Raw genomic sequence first — 11,485 nt, 5'->3', positions numbered from 1 at the left:
TTGAATTTCATATGGAACCAAAAAAGAGCCCATATAGCCAAGACATTCCTAAGCAAAAAGAACAAAGCTGGAGGCATCACACTACCCGACTTCAAACTATACTGTAAGACTACAGTAACCAAAACAGCATGGTACTGGTACCAGAATAGATATATAGACCAACAGAACAGAACAGAACAGAGGCCTCAGAAATAAGGCCACACATCTACAACCATCTGATATTTGACAAACCTGACAAAAACAAGCAATAGGGAAAGGCTCCCCTATTTAATAAATGGGAAAACTGGCTAGCCATATGCAGAAAACTGAAACTGGACCCCTTCCTTATACAGTATACAAAAATTAACTCAAGATGGACTAAAGACTTAAACGTAAAACCTAAAACCATAAAAACCCTAGAAGAAAACCTAGGCAATACCATTTAGGACATAGGCATGGGCAAAGACTGCACGAGTAAAACACCAAAAGCAATGGGAACAAAAGCCAAAATTGACAAATGGGGTCTAATTAAACTAAAGAGCTTCTGCACAGCAAAAGAAACTATCATCAGAGTGAACAGACAACCTACAGAATGGGAGAAAATTTTTGCCATCTATCCATCTGACAAAGGGTTAATATCCAGAATCTACAAGGAACTTAAACAAATTTACAAGAAAAAAACAAACCACCCCATCAAAAAGTAAGTGAAGGATATGAACAGTCACTTCTCAAAAGAAGACATTTATGCAGCCAACAAACTTGAAAAAAAGCTCATCATCACTGATCAAAGAAATGCACATCAAAACCACAATGGGATACCATCTCACACCAGTTAGAATGGCGATCATTAAAAAGTCAGAAAACAACAGATGCTGGAGATGATGTGGAGAAATAGGAATGCTTTTATACTGTTACTAGGTGTTCTTTCTCCATTCATTTATCTATAATTGTGGATCAGGATCTCTAACCCTGCCTCGTCCCACTCTCAAACACTTCTGAGCTAATCCTAGATACTACTTACCATCTGGCCAACAACTGATGAACTATTTCTAGGATTGATGTGGTCAGTAGGAAACACAAACTATGCCTAGAGCAACATAGAAAGGCCAAACACCAAGATTTATTTACCCTTGCTGTTTGCAGACCTGATGGTTTTTGTCAGGCTCTAGCATTGCAGACTGAAATATGAGGAAATCCTGCACATGCTCAGAGAAGCTGTTGGCTTTGCCACAGTTCTACGCCTAAACATTATAATAATATTATTATCCCACAGGGGTGTCATGAGGATTAATGAGACATTTTCAAATGACTTTGAGCTACTCTGTTGGGGGTACTAAATAAACGGTATGTTTTCCTCTTGAAATGCCATTTTTGGCATTGATTTGTCGTGATGGGTTTGGCTGTCCAACAGGGCTAGAATGAGTCCACCAACTCATTTTCTATAGACAACAGACTAGCCATCAGAAGGAGTGGTTTTCAGTTAAGATAAATATGAATTGAAGTGAACTAGTCGGCAATCAGAAGCAAATAGGCTGCTGTTAGAAATCTAGTATATTAAGTACTCACAGTGATCAACATAAGAGTTGCACAGTGTGATACAGTAAAGCAAACAATGGATTTGGAAATGGTCCAAGATTTTAGGCCCAGCTCTGCTGCTAACTAGCTATGTGAGCTTAAACAAATTGCAAAATTTCTCTGGGCCTCAAATATAAAGTAAGGGCTTTATATACACCCTAAAAAACTCATAATCAAAGTCTTCCAGACAAGGCAAATACATGAGAGGAATGGAAATAGTCATTTATGAAGGAAAGATATTTCACAGCTGGAAGAAGCTTGTGACCATTCATCACAGGACTATCCTCTGCTCTGGTCTTCCTTGCCATTGATTAATATGAATTTCAGTACTAATTCCTGCAAAAGAAGGAATAAATCACTTTCTAAGTCAGACATAGAAGTACATGAAACATCTGGTCTTTAAAAATAGGGTCTTTGCCTTTCCATGAGCTATCATTGCAGCAAGCAGTCTGTCTCATTCCAAGATTTAAATATATGAATGATTGATTATACTGCTACTCTAATCACCAGCTCAAAATATATATGCAAAATAATGAGGTGGCTCTCACATTCCAGTGTTCTGGAGTTTTGTAAGAGAGAGAATTTTACGTGGTTGCCCAGTTTTGCCATCTCACCACATAAGTGACTGCCTGCATTGCCTGGCACTGACCAGGAGGTGAAACGGAAGATGAAGGGACAGTAAAGGACATGGGTGCCTGTTGTGCCCAGAAGAGCCAGCGGTGGAAATCCTATGGAATAAATGAGCAGTGTTTTCTATGGTGAGCTCAGTTTTTCCTCACTCCTCATTTTAGGAATCACAGCAGGATTCTGGGCTCAAAAAGAAGAAATGTTGACACTCCAGAACAGATAGCAATGCAAAGAGCCACTCCTTGGGGAATTCAATTTGACAAATATGTACCGAGTCCCCACCATTTACAAGGCACTTTGGTAGTTGCTAGAAATATAAATTGGCTAGGACCTACTCTGTGCCCTAGAGAACCTCATGGTTGGGAGTGGTGGTGTGAAGTATTGACCACAAATCACTTACTTAAAGTTGAATTGTCAGCTAACTTTGGGTGGGTGAGGGGCTGTCTAGACAATAGTTCCTCTTCTGTAAATGATTTGAATGATACAATAAAAAAAAAACGGACTTTTTAAAGCCTAGGGTTGAGTTATATTAGATTGCTAAACTTTCTGGAAACAAATTGCGTTCAAAGTAACCACAACAATTTGGAAAAATAAGTTTAAAGAAGATACATATAAGTTATCTCGGGGCCCAGATCAAGCAAGAGGTACAAGGTGCAGAATGAATGTCCTTCCAGTTTAACAACTAGAGCGTTGCAAATTCCCTACCACAAGGGCAGTGCCAAAATATGAAGTAAAAAGTCTAGGTACAGGTCCTGCTCTCATCCCTTCCACGACAGGCTTGAGTCATAAAGTCGGACTTCCTAACCACACAACTTAGACTTCGTGAATTTCCTTTCCCATTTTTCCTCTTATTTCCCCGCCGATAGGAAATCTGTGTAGTGGGTCAAGACCAGGCACTGCTAATCCCAATCAGAAACTTGGTCCTTGATTCTTCCCAGTGGCCGAAATCTCCGCTGCGAAAACGGGTGAGAACTATTCTCTAAAGCAGCAGGGCCCGAACGCCTTTAATAATCCACTTCCTTCGGACTCTGTTTGCGAAGCCCATCAGCACCCATTACTCCGTTCGGCTTCGCATCCTAGCAGAAGCTAAATTGTTTAAACCCCCGCTCCTTCCCAGGGTTTGGCGGTCCTGGACCCTCAAGGGAGCTTGGGATGCCGGCGCCAGGCTTGCCTCTGGCCCAGGGCGCCCGCCTGGCCTGCACTCCCTCCCTGGACACTGGGCCCGCCTGCCCTCCCCGAGCTGGCCCAAGGGGTGTGAAGGCCAGGGGGCCGGCGCCCGCGGGGCCGCGGTGGAGCTCTCCCGGCTCACGGGCCGAAAACCCTGGCGACTGGGACGCGGCCACGCGGGCCGGGGGCGAGGGGCGCTGACCAGAAGCGGGCGGAGCCTAGGGGCCCAGGCAGGCAGCCGGACTCCCCGTGGGCCGGCTCCGCTGGGTGGGCATTGCCGCGGGGCGCCGAGGTACAACATGAGGGCACTTCGCTGACACGGAGGGGCCGTGAGGGCTGCAAGAAAGGGAGGCCCGGCGGCTGTCCCCGGGAGCGGGGCGCGCGCCCGCGCGGTGGGCGGGAAAACTAGGGGGACGCGGAGGCGAGCGCGCGTCCCGCAGGGGAGGGGGCGGAGAGCGCGAGGAGGAGGGAGGAGGTGTCTCCGTGCGGGAGCCCGGCTGACCGCGCCAGACCCAGACAGAGCCTCGCGGCTGTGGCTGCAACAGGCGGCGGGCTCGGTTCGGGGGCGGAGGCGGCGAAGGGGCGGGGAGCACCAGGAGGAGCGACCCGGCCGGACCACAGCCGCCTCTTCCCCGCCGCATGGACGAGCACCTCAGCCTTCTGCGCTCGCCGCCGCCGCCCTCAGCCCGCCACCGCGCCCACCCTCCCCAGCGACCCGCGAGCAGCGGCGGCGCCCACACGCTGGTAAACCCCGGCTACGCGGAGCCCGCCGCAGGCCCCGAGCTGCCGCCCGACATGACCGTGGTGCCCGGGGACCACCTGCTGGAGCCGGAGGTGGCGGATGGTGGAGGGGCCCCGCCTCAGGGCAGCTGTGGCGGCGGCGGCTGCGACCGCTACGAGCCGCTACCGCCCTCACTGCCGGCCGCGGGCGAGCAGGACTGCTGCGGGGAGCGCGTGGTCATCAACATCTCCGGGCTGCGCTTCGAGACGCAGCTAAAGACCCTTTGCCAGTTCCCCGAGACGCTGCTGGGCGACCCCAAGCGGCGCATGAGGTACTTCGACCCGCTCCGCAACGAGTACTTCTTCGACCGCAACCGGCCCAGCTTCGACGCCATCCTCTACTACTATCAGTCCGGGGGTCGCATCCGCCGGCCGGTCAACGTGCCCATCGACATCTTCTCCGAGGAGATCCGCTTCTACCAGCTGGGCGAGGAGGCCATGGAGAAGTTCCGCGAGGACGAGGGCTTCCTGCGGGAGGAGGAGCGGCCCTTGCCCCGCCGCGACTTCCAGCGCCAGGTGTGGCTGCTCTTCGAGTACCCCGAGAGCTCCGGGCCGGCCCGGGGCATCGCCATCGTGTCCGTGCTGGTCATCCTCATCTCCATTGTCATCTTCTGCCTGGAGACGCTACCGGAATTCCGCGACGAGAAGGACTACCCCGCCTCGCCGTCGCAGGACTCATTCGATGCAGCCGGCAACAGCACGTCGGGGGCCCCCGCGGGAGCGTCCAGCTTCTCCGATCCCTTCTTCGTGGTGGAGACGCTGTGCATCATCTGGTTCTCCTTCGAGCTGCTGGTGCGGTTCTTCGCTTGTCCTAGCAAAGCCACCTTCTCGCGAAACATCATGAACCTGATCGACATTGTGGCCATCATCCCTTATTTTATCACTCTGGGTACAGAGCTGGCCGAACGACAGGGCAACGGACAGCAGGCCATGTCTCTGGCCATCCTGAGGGTCATCCGCCTGGTGAGGGTCTTCCGCATCTTCAAGCTCTCGCGCCACTCCAAGGGGCTGCAGATCCTCGGGCAAACGCTGAAGGCGTCTATGCGGGAGTTGGGGTTGCTCATCTTCTTCCTCTTTATTGGGGTCATCCTTTTCTCCAGCGCGGTCTACTTTGCCGAGGCAGACGACCCCACTTCAGGTTTCAGCAGCATCCCTGATGCCTTCTGGTGGGCAGTGGTAACCATGACAACAGTGGGTTACGGCGATATGCACCCAGTGACCATAGGGGGCAAGATTGTGGGATCTCTCTGTGCCATCGCCGGTGTCTTGACCATCGCATTGCCTGTTCCCGTGATTGTTTCCAACTTCAATTACTTCTACCACCGGGAGACAGAAGGGGAAGAGCAAGCTCAGTACATGCACGTGGGAAGTTGCCAGCACCTCTCCTCTTCAGCCGAGGAGCTACGAAAAGCAAGGAGTAACTCGACTCTGAGTAAGTCGGAGTATATGGTGATCGAAGAGGGGGGTATGAACCATAGCGCTTTCCCCCAGACCCCTTTCAAAACGGGCAATTCCACTGCCACCTGCACCACGAACAATAATCCCAACTCTTGTGTCAACATCAAAAAGATATTCACCGATGTTTAATATATGATACAAGTGACATGCTGTGCTCAGTATTGTGTGGAACATGCCCCCTTGGTCTGCCTATGCCCTTGTTTTATACATTTCCAGACCATTCATCAAGGAAAGGACCTGAAGAAGTGGAAAGCACACTTCATTCTCCCTCTCCCTACTGCTTCATACTGAAACAGATGCCTGTTTTGCAAGTGGGCTGCATTCTCTCAGCTCTCCTTTTTCCCCTTACACTCTCTCTCTCTTAACATTGTAAACAGCAAACTTACATTAAACTGCATTTCTGGTACACGCCCTATTTTAAAAAGAGCAGTACATCCTGGGAGGAAATGAAACTAAAGAACAGTTAGAGTAACTGTTTAACCTCAGAATTTTAAAGGCAGTTGTTTCTTTCCTAAGTACATCAATTCACAGTAACTGATGCTTCAGTTTGATGGACCTTTCAACGTTATTTCCTGAATATGAATTTCGGTTGCCTACCCTGTAGATATGTGGATGAAGAGTCTAACTAGATAATGACTTGTAAACCCACCATGAGTTATTTGGTTTTTGACTGAAATTCCTATTTGAATCCTCCTTCCCGGAATTTTAAGGGTCTCTACAACTTTGAATAAAGGGAAGTGCCCAAGATGTCCTGATCTGACTAATTAGTTTAATTCTTTCGGGCTTGCTAAGCATTTCTAAAGCATTAGACTGACAGATTCCTGTGCAGTTCTGTGCATATGTCCCAGCCCCAATATCTATCAAAGTCTAGAAACAGATGTTTTCAGTGCTGCTGAGAGAAACAAAAAATTTCCTAATGCATCTGAGAGATAAGCTTCGGCAGTATCACAAGAAGATTAAAGTGGCAGACACCCCTTCCAGCGGAAGTTACTAATTCGGACCTGACTGATGCAGTTCCCATAGCAACCCATGTTTCCTGGGAAACCCGAAAAAGGTTGTCATGGCATCTCTTGCTCTCTAGCCCCACCTCCCAGCCCCTGCCGTTTCCACAGTAACCTTTCCAGATGGTTCCTACTTACATGATTTCATAAGGAAAACCACTGTTTGAATAAGCCGCACTAAAAAAGTCTGAGACTCTAAGGAGGTGAAATGAATCCCAAATGCATTTTTTGACTATGAAAATCATTATGTCATTCCATAATGACTGAATCAAGAAGGAAAATATGGTGTTTGGAATGTTAGATATTAACCACAATAAGGCATGATCTGGATTAAATGCCATTTATTAGGCAATAATTTTAAAAGATGCTTCTCTACAGTTTATCCAAGAACCTTCAAGCCAACAAATGAAATTTAAAAGCAAATGTAAAAGTGTTCTGTACATAAGCAAATGAGAGATTCAATCAGTGTGCCTGAAACCTTACTACAAGGGACCTTCAGGCTTTCTCTTTAAAAAAAAAAAATACAGATCCCCCAACAGCTCTGTCGTCATCACAGCACTTGACAAGCTAAATAAACTTCACATAAATAAAGGATGCACGTTTTAAACTGAGTGAATTGCAGACAATCAATTAAAAGGAGGGACAGGAAGTAACCAGATCTCAGGAGAACACCTGCAAGTTTCAGCCATATGCCAAGGGTTGCCAGAAGACAGACAGAATCAGGTGAGCACTGTGTGATCTACTGGGAGCAGTCCCTTTTCTTATCCAGAGCCAGGGAACTGTCATTCATATAGAGACTGATAGTATTTGCCAAACCAACAGTCTTATATTAGTTGCATGCTTGGTGTCTTTTTAAAAATAATTTTCACCTTTCTCATTTGATTTCTATGTTGTTAACTGTCCTTTAGTTTCCATTGTTTATTACAAAAGGATGAAAAAACAGTCATTGCTCTTCAGAATAACCTTCACCCAAGCTGAACTGAAAATTATTCCATTCCTTTTACTAACCCACTTGGCCTCCAAGCAACCTGTTTCTCCTTATAAAAGGATAAATGGCAGAATCTACTGCTGTTCGATTATTGGTCCAATTTTAATTTACATAATTATTTAATAGTAAGCAGTGGTACAGTTCTTTGAAACAAAAAATGTTAAACATAAAATAAAAGTAACATTTTATTTAAACATAGTCATTCTGTTTTATATATATTATATAAATTATACATTATCCACAATTGTTTTTTGGTTTTGATGCATATAACTATTCTATCCTTCCAGAGTAAATGAGAATAACCCTATTTTTAAAGCCCCTAAAGTATTTTCAGTTAGGAGCATATTTATGATACATGCATTGAAGAGAGTGGAAAATAATTATTGAGACTGTAAGAGAAAACTGAGGAAGGAAAAGACCAAACAAATAGAGGCAAGAAATCTAAATATACCTGGTCATAGATTTGTTGTTTGTTTTTATTTGTGAATATCTAACTAGGACTTCATTATCTAGTTTTCGTTGCTTTTTGTTTGAGTTAACCTTTGACATTGATCTATCTCTTGACCAAACTTTTGGTACCCTTAATGACCAGAAATTATTTTTATGACACATTTTGATAATATGTTAGATACATTGTAACAATTACATTAAAATAATTTTGTGTCTGTTCTTAAAATAACAGAGGTCAACAAAGTGCAATGACAATTTTATTCACATTTATTCAAGAGATGTAGAAACCTTGATTAGTTCTATAAGTAAATTATGGTTGTGCTATAATTCTTATGGTTATTAAATGGCAGTAATTTAAAGGGGACCTTTGTTCTTTAATCCAGAGAAATATCCTGGCTTTTGACTCATAACTTTGAGGTAATAAGATTGCTTGTAGGCACCACATTGTAAGTTCCCTAAAGGTTACAGGCTCTGTGTCTTGAAGGTTTTAGGTACTAGTGCCTAGCACAGAATGTGTGCCACATTTGTTGAGTGAATGGCTGTTATCTTACATGAATGTTATTTCCAGGCTTTTAATAAAGTGGCTAAAAGCTTAAGCTCTGCAGTCATATTGCCAGGATTTAAATCCTGACTCTGCTATATGATCTTGAACAAATTACTTAACCTCTCTGTGCCTCAGTTTCTTTGTTTGTTAAATGGGGTAATAAACAGTACCTCATAGGTTTATTGTGAATAGTAAATGTTAATATAGGTAGAACACTTAGAAAAAATAATTCCATGACATGGCATCAGAGATTTTGCTAAGAGATTATATTGTGATCATTACTCACAAACACTGTATAATTAATACAATGCTTTGTGAATATGAAATACATAAATAATCAGTGTCTTCCTATTTCCTTTCTATAATAAGAATAATAATAATTACCATTTATTAAGAGTCAACCATGTCCTGGACAGTCGTCAACTCCGCAAGGTAAGTGCTATTAACCTCATTTTAGGAGGGCAAAAAATAGATGCTTAAAGTTAAGTGATTTCCCTAAGACTTCACAGCTAGCAGGAGACTCCAATGATTTAAAGCCATGTTATTCTGGCTCTGAAACCCGTGCTACTTTTATTAGGTGACTTGAAAAACAAAATAAATCTCTTATGCTTTTAGGCTTGGCTTCAGCCTGTGTCACTAATTAATGAGTTCATGTAGATAACATATCTCCAGAAACCTATTTCATTTCAGTATACTGAAAACCTGTTTAAAATAATCAGATATTTTAACCAAATATAAGGATCAAATATAAGTTATTTAAATAAGATGAAGAGATTGACTTTTCTAATAACAAAAGATTATTTTCTTATGGTTGGTTCATCTAAATTTAATCTTAGAAAGTATAACCAGTCGTAGTAGTGTTTAATGATAACTGCTACGACAATGGGTATTTTTCAGTTTTAGGATGTTCTGTTTTCATGTGTTTTAATCAACAATAGATGATAGCATTATGCAAATTATTTTTCTATCTCCTTATACTTTGCTTAAGTTACTGAAGAACCATACCAGAAAGTTGTGTAAATATTTTGACTCTCCCTTATTAAGAGGGAAGAAATTATTCAGAACAGAAGTATTAAAAGCAGAATGAGATCGCCAGTTCATTGAAACTTGTGACATTATTGCCTTACCTAACCACTCCATGGATCTTTAAGGTCATCTGTGCTCTAAAAAAATTAAAATATAATTTTTCCTACATAATAGCTGCAGACCCTTCTCTAAGTTCTTAAATCATTTATGAAATGAAAATGGATAGTGATTTGGGCTTAGAGCAAAATTCTAATGAGCCTATGTTTGCACATGCCAGCTAGCTTTGCCAAACTACAGGCTTCACTGTTAAGCTCAGTTGCATGTCTTAGGTGTTGAAGAAATATACAGATGTCTGTGTATAGCAAGAGATTCATGTGAGGAGGTGTGACTGGATCAGTTCACATCCATCAACCCCCTGGGGAAAAATGTATATGCCCTACAGCTGATGAATCCAGATAGAAACATGGAAGTTAACATTGTTATTATTTTATTTCTTTTATGATGTTTTAAAATGACATGATGCACCAACTATGGTGACATAACCACAGACACCTACACGTAGGAGGAAGCATTATGTCAGTTTTTTCTAAACTTTGAAATAAACTTTCAGTATTGAAATTTTAAATGCACAGTATGAAGACATTTAAAGTTATAGTTTGTTGCCATAAAATTTGTTATTTACCTTTTTGGCATATAACATACTCAAGTATTTGTTTTGCTATAGTATATACATGCAATGTATATAATATATCCTAGTAGTCTATTCCTTTGAGAACCATAACTATAACTTATTGACTTCTATACATTTAAAATTTCAACATTTTCTACAGCAGTTCCAAGTCCTTCCCACCTCTCAGCTGTGAATAGAAGTGATAACCCTTCCCACTAAGAAATGCAAAGAAGCACACGTGCCCCATAATCTGAAGACTTATGGAAACACTGTGAGATAGAGGTGAGGAGCATAAGAATGTGGAAGAGGATATTTAGGGATGCATTTTTAGGGTGGGAGCTTTTTCTTTCTGTCTTGTATTAGGCCTTTTAAACTGAGGAAGATACAATTATTGGTTTTTGTACTATTCCGTATGGGTTTGGGGGGCAATTCTATATATATTAATGAAATCACTTGTTTTTTATATACCTTTAGGAAGTGGTTGATAGCCTTTGAGAGAAAGTAAATCAAAGAAGGCAGGAAAAGGGGAGCAGAAGCCAATCAGAGCCCAGACCTTTACTATTGTGACTCAGCTCTTAACTTTCTGCCAGAAAATGGCCATTGCTATATAGCATATGATAATAGTATTCTTTATGTACTCATATTCAGTTTGCAAGTATAATTTAAATGGTTCAGACTGGTTAGAAAGCTTTCAGATGTTTGTCTTGATTTTTAATGACATCGTGAGCTAATTTTCAAAATTGTGAAGAAAAATACATTTTGAAAAGAAAACGTTTTCATGATTTTACTGGGTTCTTTTGTACCAGATGTGTTTTTTCTTCTGTTTTAAAATTTGCACCATTAGCCATCAAATGCATATTAAGAAGAGATCTGGAAAAGAGCCTCCCATCATTTTCTTGGGATCCATGTTGTTATTGTTGTAACCTAAATAGTGTGGAATAGGAACTCTGCCCTAAAAAATAAAGCCTGGAATTCTGGTTGCTAGCAATACAGCACTTAAATGGAGAAAAAAAAATGATATTTCATCATGTCTAAAGAATGTTATGAATAAATTTGTTCATGCAAGACTCTGACTTTGCAGATACAGGGGTCATGCTTTCCAGTATGGTGATAGTGACTGAGGAGAAGCTTTTTCTCTTACAGTGAGCTTCCAACTTCACACCCACTCCTAATATCATAACACAAAGGCTCTTGGGAATCTCTATGGAGGCCCCCACCAA

General features: G+C 42.9%; 3 protein-coding genes across 3 annotated transcripts in view; 2 read left to right on the top strand and 1 right to left on the bottom strand.

Moving 5' to 3' along the window:
- Positions 1–279: 279 nt before the first annotated feature.
- Positions 280–4,000, bottom strand: LOC115899038 (lysine-rich arabinogalactan protein 19-like). Its single transcript, XM_030935147.1, has one exon. It carries the CDS (start codon positions 3,647–3,649, stop codon positions 3,236–3,238), a length of 414 nt encoding a protein of 137 aa, XP_030791007.1. The 5' UTR covers positions 3,650–4,000; the 3' UTR covers positions 280–3,235.
- On the top strand, positions 3,770–6,333 carry KCNA3 (potassium voltage-gated channel subfamily A member 3). The gene has a single exon (XM_010386271.2). It carries the CDS (start codon positions 3,988–3,990, stop codon positions 5,713–5,715), a length of 1,728 nt encoding a protein of 575 aa, XP_010384573.1. The 5' UTR covers positions 3,770–3,987; the 3' UTR covers positions 5,716–6,333.
- An 842-nt stretch (positions 6,334–7,175) lies between these two features.
- Positions 7,176–11,485, top strand: part of KCNA2 (potassium voltage-gated channel subfamily A member 2) — a 79,540-nt gene continuing 75,230 nt past the window's right edge. The window contains exons 1-2 of the mRNA XM_030935143.1: positions 7,176–7,310; positions 10,426–10,547. The gene's annotated coding sequence lies outside the window, so the exon portion shown is untranslated. The remainder of the gene's footprint in view (positions 7,311–10,425; positions 10,548–11,485) is intronic.

This window comes from Rhinopithecus roxellana, chromosome 8 (assembly GCF_007565055.1).
Source record: "Rhinopithecus roxellana isolate Shanxi Qingling chromosome 8, ASM756505v1, whole genome shotgun sequence".
Classification (NCBI taxonomy): domain Eukaryota; kingdom Metazoa; phylum Chordata; class Mammalia; order Primates; family Cercopithecidae; genus Rhinopithecus; species Rhinopithecus roxellana.
Note: the sequence above shows the minus strand (reverse complement) of the source record. Positions and strands in the feature narration are given on the sequence as shown.